Source organism: Hemitrygon akajei, chromosome 8, assembly GCF_048418815.1.
Source record: "Hemitrygon akajei chromosome 8, sHemAka1.3, whole genome shotgun sequence".
Lineage (NCBI taxonomy): Eukaryota > Metazoa > Chordata > Chondrichthyes > Myliobatiformes > Dasyatidae > Hemitrygon > Hemitrygon akajei.
Genome location: NC_133131.1, coordinates 44,241,817 through 44,265,157, shown reverse-complemented (window position 1 = coordinate 44,265,157; position 23,341 = coordinate 44,241,817). Strand labels below are relative to the sequence as shown.

The window sequence follows — 23,341 nt, the reverse complement described above, 5'->3', positions numbered from 1 at the left end:
GATTTTCCATTCAAAGACGTTGTTGTTTCCATATTAGGCTGTGATGTAACCAGTCAATACTCTCAACTACATCTGTAAAAGTTTGTCAAAGTTTTAGATGTCATGCTGAGGAAACTCTTAAGGAAGTAGAAGTGCTGCCATGCTCTCTTCATAATTACATTTGCATACTGTGCCCAGGACAAATCCTCTGAAATAATAACACCAAGGAAATTTTAAAGTTGTTGACCCTCTCCACCTCTGACCTCTGATCCACTGATGAGGACTAGCTTATGGATCTCTGGTTTACTCCTGGAGTTAAAAATCAGTTCCTCAGTCTTGCTGATATTGAGTAAGATGCTATTGTTATGGCACCACTCAGTCAGATTATAGTTGGCTGTTCATGGTATGTAAACTGCAGTCAGGATTATGGAGGAGAACTCCCTGAGTACGGGTTACCCCCGCTATCCGAAGGTAGAGCGTTCCTATGAAACCGTTTGTAAGCCGAAATGTCATAAAGTGAAGAAGCAATTATCATTAATTTATATGGGAAAAATTTTTGAGCGTTCCCAGACCCAAAAAAAATAACCTTCCAAATCATACCAAATAACAAAACCTAAAATAACACAAACATATAGTCAAAGCAGGAATGATATGATGTATATGGTCTATATAAAGTAGAAATATTTTGTGTAGGTGTAGTTTCACTTATCAAAATCGGGAAGATAGCAAGTTGAAATCGATTTGGAGAAAAAAATCGGCATGTACATGCCTATGCACGTACACACATGCGCACACAACTACCTGCCCAAGGCTTCACGGTCATGGTAGTCTTTCTCGGGGTAAACACACGTATAAAACAGGCATCTTTTTTTTCGTAAAAGCAAAAATCCTCTTTGGTTAGCGAAAACAGGTACTAATGTAGGTCTTTCGTAATAGCGAGCTGTCGTAAAGCGAACGTTCGAAAAACGGGGGCCACCTGTAAATAAAACTGACAGCATTTGACCATTGGGTGTTCAAGGTCAGTGAACATGGGTTTGACAAAACCACCATACTGGAACACCACCCAGAGTTTTATCATGAAACGCACACATCCACCAAATGAGCAGTTTGATATATTCTGTAAACTGTGAAGCCTTCTGATCTGATCACTGTTGGGAGAAAGCCATGTCTTGCTCAGACATAGAATGCAATAATCTCTCATTTCCCTCCAATTCAGCAGTCTTGCCTTCATGTCCTCAGTTTTGTTCTCCAGTGACTTCACATTTGTTAACAAGATGTTGGATAGAGGGCCATCATTTCTCTGAATTTTAGTCTGACTTGGAATCTCCCTGCCTTGCTTCTGGCCATGGTGATGAACTTCCATCTATTTAAAGGTGCTGTACCTGCTTGGTCCACTGAGTCCTACAGATGATCATGAATTCTGTAGTTCATTAAGTCGATTTAAAAGACTTAAAGGGAAATTACATCCTTCAGTTTGCAATTCAAAAGAGGTACATTTGAAAGTATTGTACATAGCACGCAGAATGCCACTGTGGTTCACCATCTTGCATTGTTACCTTTAGCAAAATACCCTTAAGAAAGCAATCAGGACTTGTGTGAACAGGGCAAGCAGTCAGGGTTATTTTAACAGATTACATTACAAAATGTTTTCAAAAGCATCCATTTTCTCTATATCAAGAGTATAAAACAGAAGAGACTATTCTGTTTCAGTGTCAGAGGTTGTTTAATGACTGTTAAACTTATTTTAAGTTCTGTTGCAAAGAGCAGAAAAATATATATTTAATGGAGCTACTTTCATCACCACAGGACATGCCAAAGCTATTAATATACGTATTTAGTATGACTCAGATAGAGACCAAGCAACCCATCTGGTGATGCTTTCTTATTCGATATAGCAGTGAAATCCCATCAGTACAATTTACTTTCTTCTTTCCCTGAGGTCCTGCAACTTGCTGTTTCATGAATCCATCAGCTCTTTACAACTAATTAAAGGGTAATTTACAGTGGCCATTCAATTTACTAGCACTTCTGTGGGGGGGTGGGGGGGGGACCAACTGTCCCTGGCAAACAAAAATCCACTAGATCACAGATAGAACGTGAAACTCTACACTGGCACCCAAAGTCAGAATCAAACCTAACTTCATGGAGCTGACAGAGAGTAGTTGTAACTTCTGTAATACTGTGCCAAAACAATTAAAAAGTACTTGCACTACTGTATGATAGATGACAGCCACATTACAGTTAGTAAGACAAAATAACCATGGGCAGTTGATCTGTTTTGGCAATTTTTGGTTGACATCAGTAATGCGCAGAACACCAAGTAGTCTCTACTCTTCAAAAAAAAAAGTACATTTTGGATATTTATTACTTCAAAGTAGTGTATCCTTCAACAACACTCTGAATTGCATTGGCTTTCAATTAGCCCTCAACAGTACTTATGGTTTAGGCTTGCATATAAGAAAACTTTTAAGCGGCATAAGCAAGAAGAGCTTTAGGGGAAATGTAGAACCAGAAACATGAGAATGCTGCTGCCAATGATTGGTGGAATTAAAAGTAGAAATGTACAGAAGATCAGGGGCACGTAGCATGGAAAAGATGAAGTTATATATGACACAATGACCACTTTATTAGGTACACCCATACACCTGCTTGTTAATGCAAATATCTATTCAGCCAATCATGTGGCAGCAACTCAGTGCATAAAAGCAAGCAGGCATGGTCAAGAGGTTTGTTTGGTGTTCAGAGCAAACCTCAGAATGGGGAAGAAATGTGACCTGGATGACTTTGACTGTGGAATGATTGCTGGTGCCAGATGGGGTGGTTTGAATATCTCAAACTGCACAACTTCTGGGATTTTCACACACACGAGTTTACAGAGAATGGTGTGGAAAAGCAAAACAAAAGTCCAGTGAGCGACAATTCTGTGGGCAAAAACACCTTGCTTATGAGTGGGGTCAGAGGAGAATGGCCAGAATGGTTCAAGCTGACAGGAAGGCACTAGCCCATCTCCTTTTCACCAGTTCAGTTTGAGGGATAGTTGATTTCTGTATGGAGGTGTGTAGGGCCTTCCAGGTAGTCCACTTCTCTTCTGCATATATAATAAGCTGTTTAGTCACCCTCATGTTCATGCTGAGTCCAGTGACAAGGTGTGCAAGTTGCAACTACTCCACCCCATTCTGGAGACCACACCAGGATATTTGGAACTGTTGAAGTTTGGAGTTGAAACCCTGCATTACTCAACAATTCCTCTTGCCACAGAAGTTGCTTGACCTACTTAGTTCCTCCGGCAGATAGGATGCACAATATGATATTGTTCATCGGTGAGGCAGCCTGTTGTGACTCTGCAGTTGTCCTTGTGCACTAGATTGCTTTACTTTTTGTGTGGGCACAGCAGTCCCACAGTGGGCAAGGGCACACAACACAGGTTAGTGTGCTGGATCTGATCATGGGCAGATGCACCCTGCATTTTGAACTTGAAAGGTCTGAACAATATTTTGGGCAATGACTTCACTTTCCATTTTTCTCAGCGTGGTAGTTGTAAGAGTGCTGAGAGGTAAATTGGGTTTAATCTGGCAGTGAAATGGACGCCAAATTAATTGACATTTAGCTTTCTATTTCGTGTGGAAAAGGCTGACCTACTATTTCTATTAACACAGTATCAGTAGATAACAAACCTCACATAGAAATCAGAGTAATTTGTAAATGAAGTGAAATACACTGCCAGGAAACTAATTCCACATGGTTGTCAAGCAGACTAAATGCTGATACTCGCACTGGGCCTAACCACCAATACAACAACTACAGACAAATGTACAACAGCATTCCTTTAGCAGAGGAAACCATTGTGATAAGGAAAAAATCTTTGTAACTGTACTAACAGAAGAGCTGCACAACTGTACACCACAGGAACAAAATCTTCAGCCTACCATGATGCCAGCTTTAAAAAATTGCATATTTCTGCAGGTGGCCTGCATTCCTACATTCCCTGCTGGTTCATATGCCTGTCTAAATGCCTTTTGAATGTTGCTATCATATCTGCTTCCTCTGCCTCTACTGGCAGATACCACTCCTTGTGTATTTTTTAAAAAACAGAATTGCCTTGCACATCTCCTTTTAAACTTCCACCTCCCTCTTTAAAGCTATGCCCATTAGTATCTGACGAGCTGATAGAAAACTCAAGAGACATTTCATAAAAACCAGAAAGCATGTTTGACAGTTAGGAAGCTGAGCAATTATTCCCAGGAAGCTTATTAAATGCTACATTGCAGAAGCTAAACAGCTATTTGCAAAATGCCAAAACCCCAAACAAGCTGCAGAAAAGAAAACTGCATTGAGAAAGATAAAAAGCAAACAACATCAATAACCACTTCACACCAGCTGAAATGGTGTGAAAAAGGGCCTTAACAGTAACAACTGGCACTGGACAGGCAAAGAATTAGAATCAGTAATAAGTCATTGATGGATGTTCACTCAACACCTGCTCATGATCTGTCTGTTTACTTGAAATCTAGCAATGAATTTTCATTCCTACACTGCCACATACAAGGAGCTTTTGAGGGTTTTCCTTGCTTTACCATTTCCACAACTCAAAGCAGCTCATTCAGAAAGGCAGCACTGAATCTGCCCAATTCATCAAGGCACCTTGAGTAAATGGGGTCACTTTTATTAGCCTCTCAGTAAGATGTGACTTATTGAACATTGTAATACTGACTTATTGAACATTGCTTTGGAAGATCTTTGAGATGCCATAAGACCATAAAGATATAGGAGCAGAAATACACCATTTAGTCTGTCAAATTTGCTCTGCCAACCCCATAGATATTTATCTGGTATAGTTGATCCACGTGCTTGAGGAAGCTGCTCCTTTTATGTCAAACTCAGAAGAAAATCTTGCAATGTGACATCCTACCCAAGGAAGTTTGAGATACCCTGCTTTTTAGTATAGATACCAATGAGCAACAGGAGTTTTAGTTGCATGCATGGCCTGGATAGTAGGATTGCAGGCCAGGTAACTGCCCAGATTAAGTACACTCCAATACTAAGTTCACATAGGGATTTTAAAGTAAGGATAAAACCTGAAACATTTCTGGCCTAGTAAATAAACCAGTTAATACGAATAATTAACCAATTCCAGCTTTAGCTCTAATTCCAATTCCAAAACATTGAAATATTTTAATCTTCATTTTGTTGATGGGTTTTGTTTTGTAGTTGTTTTGTAGAAACACATTAAAAAATTAATTTAAAAAAAACATTGAAATAGTTGAGTCTAAAGGTAACTAAGAATTTGAGATGGGGCAGAGTCACTCTTTGCCCATCAACTATCCAAGTTGTCTCAACATTACTTCCGCCTTATCTATCGCTAATATAAAAATACATATTTACATCTTTGGTATTAATTGCACATTGTATTTAATATTTACCATTTGACTGTTATGTGTTTGTCAGTATGAGTTTCATTTATCCAAAAGAAATTGAGAAGTAAACTGTGGGGAGAATCCAGTGACCTAGTTAATTTAATGTTAATGCAGCTCATTGCTCATAATGATGTAAAATAAACCAAGATGTATCAGATTTTTTTCAAAGAAATATCAAAGTATTACCAATTATATACATTTAAAATTAATTCAAACATTGATATTAGTTTTTGCAATGTCTCATTTTTAAAATGCTAGTTGTAAATCTTATTAGCAATTGTCATTTACATGAGTGGAATGGAATTAAATGACTGAGTGCATGTTGTCGATATTGAATCTGCAGCATAATTGGTCAGCCACTTACACAAATCACTGGTATACAACTGCTGCCACTTGCTGGTGAACAGTGGATTGAATTCCAATTTTGACATGCTAGAGAAACTAGAAATTACTCTTCATAATATAAATATCAAACACATTTGTATGATATTGCTCCTTAAATGTAGAAGATACTTTATTTATTGACCAGAAATTAAAATGACTTTTATAAGAACGCCCAGAAGTAGTTTCAGTTCCCTTTTTAGTTGCTTAGTACTAAAAATACAATTCTATAGCACGATTGTGAGTCTGGTCCGCAGAGGTAAACCACCAGCAGAAGTGGAACAGAGATCTGATGATACAGCCAAACAACTAGTTGATTCCTCAGCAAAATTTGTGAATGAGCAGTTGATAAATGCAAAAAAATCTGACTTTTTTTTTGCTTTTTTTTTCTTATTCGCACACCTAAGTGAACCAAAATCTGAAAATGTATACTAGATCACATGATTTTATAAATCTTTCTGTTGAATTAAGAGTTTGGATTTTAATCTCATGGCTTGGCTTTTGAATGTTATTAAACTGGAGGTAGGCTGAATTGAATTTCTGTAGTTAATTCTGCATCACCTCAAAAGATTATTTTTAAATGCAGATGGATGTCTGTTTGCTTTGCACAGTACAATCTGAATATTGGGCTCTCATGAATGTTTCAGTCTAAATTGCATAGTAATATCATGTTTTCTAAAAGTCATCATGCATTATAACAAAAGACGTTATATGTTTTTTAAAATGTAATATTATGTACTAATTGTATAACAACAAAGCTTCATGGACCTTCCTAATCCTAAAATGCAGGAGTTTCTGTTATATATCTTTGAATTGTGTGCATTTAAACAATTGTAGATTATTTCATTTTAACTACAAACCACAGGCAATAAGAGTCTCAGGTATAAATATTTACGTTGTGTTGTAGTTTAGCTTTTGAGCTTTAATACAACCTCTGACCACTGCAACAAATATTTATTGGAAAGTCTGCTGTTGTAGAACTGGCATCCTTTTAATTTGTTCTTTTGTATTTGTTGAGACTACTGGAACATCGCCATTTTGTAAAAGTAATGTATATGGTAACTTTTAACTAACCCACTGCTTGGTTTCATAAGCTTCATTTCTTAATGTTTGCAGGTGTTGTGACAAGCGGTTATGGACCACCATTAACTTAAGTCGTTGTAAATCTATCACTCCAACAATGCTGAGTGGGATCATCAGGAGACAGCCCATCATACTGGACCTTAGCTGGACAAATGTCTCGAAAAAGCAACTCAGTTGGCTCATAAACAAGCTGCAAAGTAAGGAAGGATTTGTTTCATTTATCTGTGTAAATTTGAAGGGGTGCACTGGGTCTTGTGTTTTTATATATCCATTGAGTATGAGATTTGTGCTGTCAGATTTAAAGTACAATATTGAAATGTTGGAAGTGTTGAATAATTTGATGACATACTAATTTGTTTGGTATGAATTTTAGGGTCATTCTCTTTATTCAGAACTAGATTTAAAATTTATTATGAGGATTCTGTATATAGACAGATTCCTTTGCAATGTGCTGCTTCCCTTTTGTATATTGTACGGTATGCTTTGTACTACCCTCATTATGGACTTCCATAAATTTGGAGATTTAAATTTATTTAATGCCTTCCAAAGTTTAAGAATGTTCCAAGGCATTTCACATTCACAAGCTTTTTAAAAATTTATTTCAAAATTTATGCCAAGAGCCATAGCAACCAATTTATTCAAGGCAAATGTCTCACAACCACCTAAGGTAAATGACTAGGTGTTTGGTCTTTGTTGTGGTTGAATATTACCAGATCAGCCACAATGATCCTGTACTTTATTCTGCCTTAGGATCTGCCCACCTGAGGAGGTCAGACATTTCTGCAGTTTTATATCTCATCTGGGAAAGACTGCACCTTTGGTAGTTTAATACTCTGCTTAAAATTGCCAGTCTGCATTATGTTATCTAATAACTAGAGCGGGGTCAGAAGATTTTGATTCAGCAGAGTTTGGCACCTTAGTTATGTAGTAGTTATTTTGGGTCAGAAATTTTGACTTCTGCCTATGGCCTATTCTTAAAAGCTCATTTGGTTTGGAATCAAGTATAGTTAATTGGAAGCGAAGAGTTGTGAAATGGCATGGCAGCAAGTTGCATATTTTAGTTCAATAAAGCTTAGAGACATAGCAAAGCTGAATGAGCAATCCTTACAGTTTAATGTACAATGTTTTGCACTGATTTTTGGTATGTGAATGGCAATTCAGTAGCATCTGCTTCTGTATAAAAATAAAACTTGACTGGGTCCAGCTATTCCAAACCCAAATATTTGCACTTTTTTCCATATCTGACCATGAAGTTATTGGCAGAATATTATAACTGGACAAAGGCATCTTACTAATATTATAGGTTCACTCTCTAGAAAGATGTAGAAAATCTCATTTGGGATGTTTTGCAGATGATACCAAAATTGACAGTAGAGAAGTTGATTGTCTTATCAACAGGATTGTGAGTGACAAAAGGGAATGGTAGATTGAATTTAACTCTGACATTTCAAGAGTGACACATTGTGGGAAGGTAAACTAGAGCAGGACATAAATAGTGAATAGCAGAGCCCAAGAGAGGGCTGTTGAAAGCAGACTTTTGGGATGCTTTCCCTAAAAGTACCAACACAGGTAGATAGGGTGGTGGAAAATTTGTTTGGCTTTCATCAGCTATTCTGATCACCATGATACAAGAAAGAGGTGATTAAGCTAGAGAGGATGCAGTTAAAAAAAATGTTGCCTGCATTGGTGGGCTTGAGTTGTAAAGAAGTGGGCAGGCTTGGTCTGTTTCCTTGAAGCAAAGGAGGCTGTGAGGTGACTTGAGAGAAGTATGTAAAACTGAGGGACATAGGGTAAATATTTATTTATTTAGTTATTTAGCGATTCAGTGCGATGTAGGCCCTCCAAGCCACACCCCTGCAGCTGGCCCCAACAAACCCGATTAACCCTAATTCACAGAACAATTTACAATGACCAATTAACCTACCCGGTTCATCTTTGGACAGTAGGAAGAAACTGGAGAAAACACCTGCATTTCACAGGGATGATGTACAACAGAGACTCTACAGAAAGGCACTGCAATTGAACTCCGAACTCCAGAACATCCTGAGCTGTAATTGCCTTGGGGTAACCACTCTGTCAAATAGCTGGAGTCTGTTTCACATGGTAGAGATGTCTAAAACTAGAGGAAAAAGCTTAAGGAAACGGGAAAAAATGTTTGCATGAAAGTTGAGTTAATACAGGGAAGTGGTATCAACGGAGATAGATGAAGGACCTGTTTCTCTGCTTATAACTGTTTCTACAGAAATTTTGATGTAACAAAATGAACAAGTGATAATTATGCTGTTCCTCAGAATCTAAGGAGGATTAGATATAGTTATGCAATTGATTTATGCAACATATATTTAAAGGTGCATTATTTTTTCATCGTATGATTCTCCTGTCTAAATCCAGTACTCCCATTTCAGATGCTGTGACTTGTACTGCACTCATTAGTCTATGGCATAAGTTTAAAACCAGCTCCTAAACTGGTGTTACGTGTTTTATCTTAAACCTTTCTCCTTACCGTATAAATTGGATTGGTGTCTTCATTTCAAAAGGGTGGTTGCTTTTGAAGTCGGCATTCTACCAATTAGTCATATACAGTCGGCCCTCCTTATCCGCGGATTCAACCAACCGCGGATCAGGAAAACCCAGAAGTGCTCTTTCAGCACTCATCATTTGAGCATGTACAGACTATTTTTGTAATTATTCCCTAAACAATACAATATACCAACTATTTATATAGCATCTACATTGTATTAGGTATTATAAGTAATCTAGAGATAATTTAAAAGTACAGGCAGTTCCCGGGTTATGAAGGAGTTCCGTTCCTGAGTCCATCTTTTAAGTTGTGTTACGTACCCCGTAACTGGGTCACTTACCAGCAAAGATAGAGGGGTCCATTGAAGTCTGATGGTACTAATTTTAACAGTATTTATTAGTAAAGATTCACAAAAATAATATCAATGCAAACATACAGATAATATACGTTGTCAATACTAAATCTAAAGGTGCGGGTATAATAATAATCAATAAGAAATAAGCTCTATCGTTGTCTAGGTTATAATGAATTGTCCAATGGAAATGTGCAGTTCCACAAGCTGCCGTCTTTTGGTTGTCGCTGTGTTGCACTTTGTTGGAGAGAGAGAGAAATAGGAATAGAATGGGAACAGTTACCCTGCGGGTTTTCCAACCTTTATGAGTTCGATCCGTCGGAGTCTCGTTGGGGGTGGCCGTTCACTTGTGGCCTCTCCTTTAGCTAAAGCCGTTCTTCCGTGGTAAGGCCGCCAATCCCAGGCAAGGGAAGGACGCACACGAGCCCCCACCGGCTATCGCTCTTAAACGCTGTCACAGGATTTCTAGCGTGTCTTCTGGTGCGTCTGAGGGGCTGTTCCCACAGACCCTCTTTTTATCCTGACTCACAGGAGCTCAGGTGTCAATCAGGTTGGGGATGATGCAATCCCTCCACCAACCTCCTCCTTGGTTCATTGCCTGGGGCGTCGATGCATTGTCCAGGATGCAATACAGAAGTCCGTCTCCAAGAGACAATAGCCGGCATCAATGGGTCCGCCTCTCGGAGGCCAAGGCACATTCCAACGCCTTGTGGATTCGGCATGTCTTTCTCTCATTTCCTGGGTCTCCTGAATTGACTCAATTGTGATCTTGCGATTCTCACAAAGGAGGGGGCTACCCCCGCACCCTTTGACCCCTCAGAGCTGTGGTACATTCATAACAGTTGGATTTGAAGTCGGAACAGTTACATCCGGTATTATTTAGCGTCAGTTAGTCAAACGTTTTTCTTAGTAAATAGTACATATTTTACCTTTCTATGCATATAAAACACTTAAGAAATGTATGTATTTCAATAATCAAACCACTGTGTGCTTAGTAATAATTGTAGCTTTCATCGGGGCAGGTTCTTTCACATGCTCCATTAAAATTGTTCCGATCGTTGACCGACTGTAGCCTAATGCTTTTCCAATGACCGATGGTGTTTCACCACTTTCCAATCGCTTTATTACTTCCACTTTATTTTCGATCGTGATCATGATTATTTTCGTGAACAGAAACACTGCGGATTCAGAGCTACGCCGGGTCCTAAAGACCACCGCATTGAGACATGTTAAATAAGGTCTGGGGTTCCGCTGGGTCCTAAGGTCCACAGCATTGAGACAGGTTAAATAAGGGACTTGAGCATCCACGAATTTTAGTATCTGTGGGGAGCCCTGGAACCAATCCCCCGCAGATAAGGAGGGCCGACTGTACGGTGTGTCTCTGTGATTCTGCACACCAAATATAACACAGTGAAAAGTTGAAGCTCGGCGGTGCTTCATATCCTTGGGAAATGGTAGCTTGGCTGAGTTATGTTCACTTTTCTTTTGAGTAAATACTTATAAATGTCCAAATAATATAGTTACTGCAAGACAAATTAGAAATAACCCAAAGTATTGGCTTGTGTCCATTGGGCAAAGACTTAATGAATACACATTTAGATGTGTTTATTTACCTCAGTTTGACTTGCATTTGAAAACAACAATCATTACTTAATCTGAATAATACAAATTAAAGTGAATTAGGAAACAAAAGCTTTGAGCACAATTGTCCTAGAAATATTTTATTCTGAAAGAACAGCTAATTCTCTGTACTTTTCATTCTTGTCCTACTGACAAAAATTGAACTGTGCATTTTTGTCTACAAAACAGTAAAAGAAAAGGAGGCAGCAGGAGATGAAGATGAACTGAGGGTGCCTGTCATCTCAGGTTTAAATGCATCTTCAAATCACTTCCTAATGTACTTGTATTATGGAACCACTTTCTCTATGTATTCTGAATATTTGATTATATTAAGAATGCCTTCTGTTAAATGCAGCTGAAATTTTGAAGCTGACTGGATGTTTATATTTTTTGGTAATAATACAGTAACTTTGCAGTCCTTTGGGGAAAGTGGCAAAGTAGCTTGGAGAATAAATTAATCCTTATGATGTTTGAGAAAACTAATTTAAAGTGGTCAGCGATTGCTTCTGCCTGCAATTCGTTACATTGCAAAAAGCTTGAACAGAAATGAGAATGATTTCAGTTGGAAAACTTAAGTGTAAAGCCAAAGTAGCACAAAATACTGTGATAAAATTTGGAATGTACAGTACGACAGTAGGCCAGCAGTTTGATGTCTTGTTAAAACAAAAGTAGTTAATTGCATGTGTTTATATCTACCTGAGACCCATGGGCACAACATCCACAGATGGATGCATTCAAAAATAAAGGAGATAGAATAATTTATAGTTTAGCCCATTTTAATCTCAAAAATTGGTAAAAGCACTTTCCATTAAACTGCCTCAATATATAGAGGACCCGACTTGGGACTGTGCAATACTGAACCTCCTATTAGGAAACAAGAAAGGGCAAGTAACAAAAGTGGTAATCAGGGAGTACTTTTGCATCTAATAAACATAATTCTATTAGTTTTTAGATAGTGATGGAAAAGGCTAAGTCAGGTAAGGGTCTTAAAATGAAGGAGAACCAATTTTGGGGGGAATTAGATAGTATCTAGCAGAGGTTGATTGGGTGAGCTTGTTTAAAGGGGAAAAAATGAAAAGCAAGTGGAAGGCTTTTAAGAGTGTAATATCAATTGTCTAAGAGCAGGATGTTCCTGTTGAGATGAAGGGTAAACCTGGCAAATTTGGGGAACCTTGGCTATTGAGAAATATTGAAGCTCAGGTCAAGAAAAAGGAAACATACATTGGGTTTAGGTTGCGCAGATCCTTTGACTATGGATGGATTAAGAATACTGTTAAGAGGGAACTCGAGCAACAAGAGGGTATGAGATGGAACTGGAAGGTAAGGTTAAGGAAATTCACAACAAGTTCTATAGCTATATTAGTATGGTGGCTAAAGAGAGAGTAGGTCTCTTTAGAGATTGCCAAGGTTGCAAAGGTGGGTTTTGTTAACTGAGAAGAAAATCATAATTACTCAAGAGATAAGGAAAACAAGCAGAGATATTTAGGAGGACATTTGTATTACCAGGGAAGAGGTGTTTTCAGCCTTACGGAGCATCAAGGTGGATAAATTCCCAGGGCTTGACCAAGTGTGTCCTCTTGTGGAAGGCTAGTGATGAAATGGCCGAGGCCCTTGTGGAAATAGGTGAAGTTCTCTCCTTATGGAAGGCAGCTGATGATGTTCCATTGTTTAAAAAGAATAACGAGGACAAGCCATGGAACTAAGGAGCAGTCAGCCTGACATCAGTAATGGGAAAGTTACTGGTGAGAATTCTGAGGGACAGGATTTACCAGCGTTTTGATCGACAGAGTGTGATTAGGTGGATTCGTCATAACTTTGTGTGTGGGAAGTTGAGCTTTTTTTTAAGGTAACGAAAGAGGTAAATGAGGGTAGGCCTGTGGATGTTGTCTATTTGGATTTTAGCAAGGCCTTCAACAAGGTCCTGCATGACAGACTGGCCTGAAGGTTAGGTGCTGGGGAATCCAGGGAGAGCCAGTCAGGAAGATTCAAAATTGGTTGAGAGGTAGGAAGAACAGTGGTAGTTGAAAGTTATTTCTTGGAATGGAGGCCAGTGACTAATGGTGGCCTGCATGGATCAGAGTGGGAATACACAAGACTTACGTTCACCTTTAACATTGAAGTCATCTCCTGAGGCGAACCCTTTCCTGATACAGGATGCCAGCTGCTCTCTTAATTTCCAGTAAGTGCAAATAGATTCTTCTGAAGGGACCAAATCCCAGCTGGGCAAATTGTACAGTGTAGGGCTGGAGTCTCAGTGTGACCAGCTTTTCTATCTTCACCTCCTTTTTAAAGGAAGTGTGTAAAATGCTGGAGGAACTCAGCAAGTCAGGTAGCATCCATGGGGGGGAATAAACGGTCATTGTTTTGGGCCGAAAACCTTCATCAGGGCCCCTCCAATAATGCTGTCTGACTTGCTGAGTTCCTTCAGCATTTTGCATGTGTTGCTCTGGATTTCCAGCATCTGCTGTACCTCTTCTGTTTAAAATATTTATGACTTTTTTTGTATACCTCCAAAAATCAAGTGCGATTATAAACAGATGTCACATGGGATGACAGTAAATATTTGAGCACAGCAAGCCCAGTTTTAATTATTAGTGAATAACTGAGTCCTAATGAAGAACCTCAACCTGACATCGGCTGTCTGTTCATTTCTGTAGATGCTGCCTAACCTGCTGAGTTCCTCCTAACTGTTAGGCATGTCCATTTGAAATATTTTGAGTACAAGTTTAATCTGTTAAGTATGATGTTTGATATTAGAAAATTGTGTTCTTTCATTAATGGTTCCTTATTCCCTTTTATTCTTGAGAATTGTTGGATTTTAATCCAGTGCAGATGGAGGCATTAAATTTGGAGGTACTGTTGATGGTAGAACACCAGGGGGTCTTGATCAGTTAGGGAGATGGCCAAGAAGTGGAAATGGATTCCAATACAGATAAGTGTCAGGTGATGCATTTTGGAAAGTCAAACCAGAGGAGGACTTGTGCTATGAATGGTGGGCCATTAATAAGTATAATTGAGTGGAGGAATTTGGGAATGCAAATGAATAGTTTGTTGAAAGTGGTGTCACAGATTGATGGTTGGTTAAAAAGATGTTTAGAAAGCTGGCTTTCAGTCAGGACATTGAGTATAGGAGTTGGACATTGTGTGGCAGTTGTATAAGATTGGTGAGACTGCACTTGCAGCACTATGTACAGTTTTGGTTGCACTGTTATAGAAAATACGTAGTTAAACTGGAAAGAGTGCAGAAAAGATTTACAAGGATGTTGCCAGAACTAAAGGGCCTGAGTTATTGGAAGATGTTGTCCAGTCTAGGTCTTTATTCCTTGGAATGTAGGAGAGTGAGGGGTGAACTTATAGAAATGTTTAAAATTATGAGCAGTTAAATGAGATGGATGGTAATAGACTTTTCCCTAGGTTTGGAATCCAAAACTAGGGGGCACTGACTTAAGGTGAGAGGAAAATTTTAGAAAGGGTCTGAGTAGCAACTTTTTCCATATGGAGGGTGGTGTTTGGAATGAGCTGCTGGAAGAAGCTGTTGAGACAAATACAATAATATAATTTAAGTAGTGTTGGGATAGGTACATGGAAGGGCAGGGCTCAGAGGAATTTAGGCTGAACTTGAGAATTTGGGGCTAGCTGGATGGTACCGTGGCTGGGCTAAAAGATGTATCAGTGTTGTATTGCACTATGACTCTTCCCAATGCATGTAATGCTCTGTGACAACTTGTGCTGAATTTCCTTCAAACTTACCTCTTGTAATGATCTAATTAATATTTGTAGTTGCAAATAATCAGTGTTGCCAGTTGCTGTGTGATGTACGTACCTTGCAGTACCTTTTCAAGTAGTGTGTTACAGTAGAGACAAGTTCATTCAAATGGACTGTTTTACCTGCTATGGTTGAAAACACTATTTTCACACACACACAGGTTGGTTAGTATCAGGTTATGAACCTATGCTGCCCAGTATGCAGGATATTGGGTGTCAATACTCTTGTTAGCTTTGACTTCCCAATTGTAATTAATCGTGTTTCATGTATTCTAAATCTAAAACTAAGGTACTGAAGAAAGCACACTAAACTCTTGAGTACAATACTCGATCACAGTTGAGGTAGTAGTGTTTAACAGTTTATTCCTTGATTATTGAATTCATTTTGTTTTCCTGCAAATATAGGATTTGAGAATGCAGAAATTATATTAAGGAAAGAGAGCTAGATGCTTGCTGCACCATTCAGTAATAACACAGCTAATTTTTTTTATGCTGATGCCACTCTTCCACACTAACGTCATGTCTCTTGAGTTCCTTAGTTACAAAATAATGATCTATTTCTGTACAGAAAGGCCAATTCCTTATTTTAAAGATAACAAGAACCATTAAATCCACATCTACTTTGAAGCTCCTTGAGTATTTTGTAATGTTCAATAAGATCACCACTCATTCTTATAAACTTTGTTGGGGACAGATGTGGCCTGCCTAATCTTCCTTGTATGTCAAACTCTCTATTCCAAAAATTAATCTTCTGAACCTTTGCAGTACTCTGCAAAAGTCTTCGACACACAGTTATAGTAGCCAGGGTGCCTAATACTTCTGTACAGTACTGTAGTAATTTTATGTATTGCACTGTACTACTGCAAAGAAAATGAATTTCATGATGTGATGATAAATCTGATTCTGATATGAGCCTCTATTTTGGACTAAGAGTGGGAAGGGGGCAGGGAGAGGGGAATCATGGTTGGGAAAAGGGGGTGGGAGAGGGGAAGGATAAGAAACCAATTGTTCGTAATCAAATGATCTTACCTGGTGTCTCAGGGTTGAGTGTGTCTGCTCCTGTGGCAACCTTCCCCACCCCCATCCACCAGCACTCCTCTGCCACCTGTCCCACATCCCTCCTGCGGTGTTCCACCCTTGCCATTCCCAACATCATTGCTCCCACCAGATTTACAAACCTGCATTCTGCTGCACGCTGACAAATACAGTACTGTGCAAAAGTCTTAAGCACCCTAGACTTTTGCAAAGTACTATAAATCCTTCCTTGCATAGTCTAAACCTATGTGTAATGTTCCAAAATGTTTCACCAATTGTTTGCTGAACCTGCATATTAACTTTTGGTAATCCCGTGTACAAGAACATCTCGGTTCCTGTAATAACAAGCACATATCCTTAAATATGTGACCACTGGGGGAGAAAAATTACAGAACCAGATGACTTCACATTTTCCACAATATATTCCATCTGTCACATCCTTGCTTTTCACTTATTCTTACTATATCCCGCTATCCAACCCCCAACTAAGGTTTCTTTGCAATCTTGCAGCCCACACTGTCGCAAAGCTTTGTATCATCAGCAAATTGGATATATTACATTTTATCTCCTTGTTCAAATCGTTAATATAGTTTGTGAATGACTAGTGCTGCAGCAACACTAAACACAACCTCCCAGTTTTCATTTTTGCTGACAGTACAAAATAGCAACAGTGTTGTCAAATATCAACTGTATCATAAGTGTTACCATCTGTTCAGTTACATCATGAAACTTTATTTTACTGTTCAATCCCTTACTTTAGTGGATATGGACACTACTCAACTTTGTATCATCACTATAATGAAAGATACTAAATGGTTATCAAAAATAAAATTCAATTGACTTTTAAGGTAAATATCCATTTAGATATAGTGTGCTTCAGAATTTTTGCCAGTAAATGAAAATGATTTCTGTCTGCTTTTACCTGTAACACAGAATGAAAAGCAATTCTATTTCAGTCAACACACACAAAATGCTGGTGGAACGCAGCAGGCCAGGCAGCATCTATAAGGAGAAGCACTGTCGACGTTTCGGGCCGAGACCCTTCATCAGGATCTGACGATTCTTCGTCCTGACGAAGGGTCTCGGCCCGAAACGTCGACAGTGCTTCTCCTTATAGATGCTGCCTGGCCTGCTGTGTTCCACCAGCATTTTGTGAGTGTTGTTTGAATTTCCAGCATCTGCAGATTTCCTCGTGTTTGTTCTATTTCAGTCAGCTCCCAACTCAGGACCATGTTGTTTGTATCTATGTTGTTTTGGTGTGTGAATAATACTGTATATCTCTGAGTGATCACTATATATTTAAAAGTTTGTTACCCCTGAAAACGTCTTTGGTAATGATCAGGTTGTTTTTCCTGTTTTCTTTAAATAAAGTCATGTTAAATGTTATATTTTTTTGTGACAGATTTGAAAATTCTGGCACTAGCAGGATGCATTTGGAGTGCAATCTCTGCACTTTGTACATCAAGTTGTCCTCGTCTGCGCATGCTTGATCTTCGTTGGGTGGAGGATCTCAAAGACTCACAGATGAAGGAGTTGTTGTCACCACCTACAGATTGCAGAGTAGGTCAGTTGAAAGAGTTGGTAAACACACAACCTCTATCTATACAAAGTTTTCTTAAAATTTACCTGGTGTGACAATTATCACTTCAACTTGATGGCAATAAAGATAACATAGTTTTCATTACCTCTGGATAGCTGAGGCTGCCTGATTCTGCAGAAAAGTTGCCCATGAATTTTGCAGTCCAGGTCCTTCAGTGTTCTGTTATCAATTTGTTTAGCACTAAATTGAGTTTTAGTAACTCTTTTCTAGCAAATGCAGCACAATTAAATCATTTTTTATTCTCTTCCATGCTTTCCACCCGTTTTCTCCAGAACAATTTGGGTTTATCTCTAGCTGGAGAAATAAATTAACTGGGAAGCCTCATTCTGAAAGAAAGTAAATATGATTCAAATTGGGAACTACATGCTCTGAATTAGACTCTCCATTAACTTGATATTTCAGGAAGTTGAAAGAATTACTATTGTGTGAAGTTGAAGGATTGGATTGTACTGATCTGACATTTGGGGCGTTCATTTAATGTGACTGGAAAATGTATTAGATACAAATGAAGCGAAGTATTATCTATCCTGTTTTGTTTTCTGTTTGTTCTCTCTGAATCCACCATTGACTTTTGAATAAAGGTCTCGGCCTGTTTATTCCTCTCCATAGATGCTGCCTGACCTGAGTTCCTCCAGCATTTTGTGCGTGTGTGTGTGTAGATTTCTAGCATCTACATGTTTTCTTATGTTTTAAAAAAAATGACTTCTGGTCTCTGGTACATTTAGCAGTGCAAATTTTAAAGGAAAGAAATGAAACTGCAATGAATGTGGAAGTAATGATGAGAATGGTTAAAATATGCTTTTTTTAAACCAACAAATATCAATCTTGAGAGATGTGTAGAATGGTAACAAGAAAGCTTATGGTCAAAAATTGTGACCTCTAATGTAAAGGGATCCATACTGATATTTGTTGCATGATGTTTCAATGGGATTGAGTTGACTTTACTTCTTACATCCTTCACATACATGAGGAGTAAAAATCTTTGTTATGTCTTCGTCTTAATGTGCAATGTGTAATCATAGTAATTTATAATAAATAGAACAATCAATATCACATAGAAATACACTCAAGTCAGCGTGTGTTAATCAGTCTGATGGCCTGGTGGAAGAAGCTGTGTTGGCCCTGGCTTTTATGCTGCGGTACTATTTCCCGGATGGTAGCAGCTGGGATAGATTGTGGTTGGGGTGACTTGGGCCCCCAATAATCCTTCGGGCCATTTTTACACACCTGTCTTTGTAAAAGTCCTGAATCATGGGAAGTTCACAACTACAGATGCGCTGGGCTGTCCACACCACTCTCTGCAGAGTCCTGTGATTAAGGGAGGTACGGTTCCCATACCAGACAGTGATGCAGCCAGTCAGAATGCTCTCAATTGTGCCCCTGTAGAAAGTTCTTAGGATTTGGGGGCCCATACCAAACTTCCTCAACCATCTAAGGTGAAAGAGGCACTGTTGTGCCTTTCTCACCACCCAGCTGGTGTGTACAGACCGCGTGAGGTCCTCGGTGATGTGGATGCCGAGGAACTTAAAGCTGTTTACCCTCTCAACCCCAGATCCATTGATGTCAATAGGGTTTAGCCCGTCTCCATTCCTCCTATAATCCACAACCAGCTCCTTTGTGTTTGCGACATTGAGGGAGAGATTGTCTTTGTGACATCACTGTGATTAGGCCAATCAATGTAGTGTCATCAGCAAATTTAATTAGCAGATTAGAGCTCTGGGTGGCGACACAGTCATGGGCATACAGGGAGTAAAGGAGGGGACAGTACACAGCCCTGAGGGGCTCCTGTGTTGAGAGACAGAGGGTGGAGGTGAAGGAGCCCACAATGTCGAAGATCTGACAGGAAGTCCAGGATCCAGTTGCACAAGGCAGGGTGAAGGCCAAGGTCTCTGAGCTTCTTGTCCAGCCTGGATGGAATTATGGGGTTGAATGCTGATTTGTAGTCCAAGAACAACAGTCTCACATAGGCATCCTTCTTCTCCAGATGTGTAAGGACGGTATGTAGAGCAAGGCGGTCTGTTGCGTCATCTGTCAATCGGTTGTGTTGGTAGGTGAATTGTAGGGGCTCCAGTTTGGGTGGTAGCAAGCTGCAAATGTAATCCTTGACCAGCCTCTCAAAGCATTTGCTTATAATTGAGGTGAGTGCAATAGGACGCCAGTCGTTCAGGCATATTACCTTGGTCTTTTTTTGGTACAGGGACAATGGTGGATAATTTGAAGCAGAAGGGCACTCTACACTGGGAGAGGGAGAGGTTTAAAATGTCAGCAAACACGCCTGCCAGTTGTGCTGCACACGTCCTGAGTACTCGCCCTGGGATGCCTCCCAGTCCCGCAGCCTTGCGACTGTCTCCTCGTTGGGAACATCTGCGTACCTCAGCCTCGGAGATGACCAGTTTGCAGGTTGTAACGGTGGCATTCCTCGGAGGCTCAGAGTTAACGACATCGAACCGAGCGTAAAAGCGATTGAGCTCATCTGGGAGAGAGGCCGCCATGTTGGCAGCACCACTATATTTGGCTTTGAAATCTCCAATGGTATGCAGCCCTCGCTACAAGTCACATGTGCTATTCATTGTGAATCTTGACTCAATTTTGTCCCTGTATTGTTGTTTCGTAGCCTTGATAGCTTTGCGCAGATCGTAGCTGCTTTTCTTGAGCTCCAGCTGATTGCCGGCGATGTAAGCTCTATGTCACGCGGTCAGTGATCGCTGGTGATGTAAGCTCTATGTCACGCGGTAAGTGCTGCTTGCACGGAACTATTGATCCAGGGTTTCTGGTTCGGGAGGACTCTGACTGACTTCTGGCGGAACAACATTGTCGATGCACTTCCAGATGAAGCACGCGAGGCTCCATCCGTGAACTCAGAGACAGCTTCATCATGGAAGACATTCCAGTCGACGTCATTGAAGCAGTTCTGCAGCATGGAGGCAATTGGTCAGACTAACAGTGGACGATTTTAACTCTGCTTGCCTCTTGTTTCAGCTTCTGCCTGTACGGCGGCAAAAGCAGAATCGAAGAGTGGTCTGATTTTCCAAAAGCTGGGCGAAGGAGAGCTTTGTAAGTGTTGCGGAAGGGAGTGTTAACAGTGGTCAGTGTGTTACCTCCATGAGTGCTAAACTGGATGCGCTGACAAAACTTCAGGGAGACTTTCATCAACAATGCTCGCTTAAAGTCACCGGTGATGATGAGGGCAGCCTCCGGGTTTGCAGTCTCCAGCGTGTGATGGTCTTGTACAGTTCCTTGAGAGCCAGGTCAGTATCAGCCTGTGGCAGAATGTACACCGCTGTGATGATAACAGCTGTGAACACCCTAGGCAGCACAGCAGCACCAGATATTCCAGGTCTGGGGAACAAAAGGATTTGAGTGCATGCACATTCTGGGGGTTGCACCAAGCATTGTTGACCATGAAGCATACCCCGCCTCCTGTACTCTTCCCAGAGAGATTTTTTGACCTGTCTGCCCGGAACAGGGAGAACCCAGAGGGCTCGATAGTGTGGTCCGGTATCTCCTCCGTCAGCCAGGTCTCCAGGAAGCACAAAACATTATGTTCCTTTGTTTCCTTCTGGTAGGAGATTCTGGTTCTCAGTTCACACAGCTTGTTGTCCAGGGACTGAACGTTAGCCAGGAGTATGCTAGGGAGCAGTGACCAATTTGCATGCCGTCTCAGTCTCACCAGGACGCCGACGCTTCTCCCTCACTTCCGGCACTTCTTCCAAGGTAGTGGTGGTGTAAGAGATGAGTCTCCCATGGATCATGCAAGCAGGGGATCCCAGTGTAAGAAAGGTGGCACATAGTGTATAAATGCCATCTTTCCAATGTTCAGAAGGGTCAGTCTACTGTATCTGGTGCGACTATAAAGTACTTGGACAGAAAATGCTAAGCAAATTGTAGAAATTTGTAGTATACTGAAGATTTGGAACAGAGCTCGCAACATGGCCACCGTATGCGGTGCCATCTTAGAAGAAATTTACAAAGTTTAACCCTGATGTGGTTATTTTAATTAAATATTCTTTTTATCATATTTAAATGTTTGTGACATCTTCACAAGGCATTGTTTGATGTTGTTGGAGTAAATATCCATTTAGTACTTGCACAAAAAAAATTAGCAATAGAGAATTGTATGGGTCAGTTAGGTGTCCAGAATTAACCTTTTGTATCATGACATATTAATTGATAAATTGAACTACACCCAAGAACAGCTCTCCTTGGGCAACTTTTTGTAAAAGCATTAAAATATTAGACAATCTGCTGTTTTTTTGCTCTGTTGTTGCTTTTGTATGCCATCCTCCTTCCCCTTTGAGTGCCCCCCCTTCCCTTTCTCTCACACTTTCCATCCATCCTCCAGTTTGTTTTTGAAAATGTTTTTCTTGTACTTTTGTTGTACTTGCTAATTAATTTGAAAGATGTTGTTTTGTTTCTTGTAGGTCATAACCAGAGCAAACTCTGCAACGTGACAGAATTTCACTTAGCAGGTTTGGATATTACTGACTGCTCGTTGGCCTTGATGATACGCTACATGCCAATGCTAAACAAGCTGGACCTGAGTCAGTGTAACCACGTGACTGATCAATCCATTGCCCTCTTGACAGCTGCTGGATCTTCCACACGAGAAACACTGACTGAAATAAACCTTTCAGGTAAAAGACCCATAAGGCATAGCAGCAGAATTAGGCAATTCGGCCCATCAATTCTGCTCTGGCATTTCATCATGGCTGATCCATTTCCCCCTCAACCCCATTGTCCAGCCTTCTTCCTGTAACCTTTCATGCTCTGACTAATCAAGAACCTATTAACCTTCACCTTAAATAGACCCAATGACTCAGCCTCTACAGCTACCTGTGACAATGAAATTTGCAGACTCACCACCCTCTGGCTCAAGAGATTCTTCATCTCCACCCTGAAGCGACGTCCCTCTTTTTCAGGGTTTGGGAACCCCTACTCTATTCTGAGGCTGTGCCCTCAGAATAAAGACTGTCATACTTGCATTCCTTGTAGTTTAAAATAAGGGATTGACTTCTTCAAACATATAGGATCCAAAGGGTAGACCTATGACATCTCAGTAATATATTTTTGTTTCTTAAGATATCTGGAAACAAGAGTATGATCTGTTGGATAAGGCCAACATAGCCAGTGGTATCATTGCTGTTCTTACACAATTCTCCCATTATTAGGTGACAATACAATAATTCACAGTGTATTCTAATAAAGGTTCCCCAATTCAAACATGCCTTTTACCTATGTTAATGTACTAATGGATGGGTGTTTCAAAACCTATTGAAATGATATTAAGGTAAACACTAATGCCCAGTGTGAATGTGAAATAAATTGTAGCACTTCTTTGGCTGCTGTAATGAAAATAACAAAATAAAAATATTTGCACAAAATGACATTGCCACAGTTAAAAGAGCCAGGAGAGGAAATTGTAGACTGTTGTTTTCCAACGTCCCTTGGGTACAAAAATGGAGGACTCTAGAAGATGCCAAATTGAATCTGCTTAAAAAAAAATAAAAGGGGTAGACCATGTAACTATAGGCCAGACACCTTTACACTGGGACTAAGCAAGTTTGAGGAAACGGTCTGTAATAACAGCAAAA

General features: G+C 39.9%; 1 protein-coding gene across 6 annotated transcripts in view; it reads left to right on the top strand.

The window, feature by feature from the left end:
• The window catches only part of LOC140731844 (lysine-specific demethylase 2B-like), a 218,852-nt gene that overhangs the window by 185,962 nt on the left and 9,549 nt on the right, over nt 1-23,341 (top strand). For 5 of the 6 annotated variants that reach the window (XM_073053751.1, XM_073053749.1, XM_073053748.1 and 2 more), the window contains 3 exons: nt 6,891-7,054; nt 17,553-17,714; nt 22,172-22,384. In XM_073053751.1, coding sequence (XP_072909852.1) covers nt 6,891-7,054; nt 17,553-17,714; nt 22,172-22,384 — 539 coding nt within the window. The remainder of the gene's footprint in view (nt 1-6,890; nt 7,055-17,552; nt 17,715-22,171; nt 22,385-23,341) is intronic. The other variant, XM_073053750.1, reaches the window with a different exon arrangement.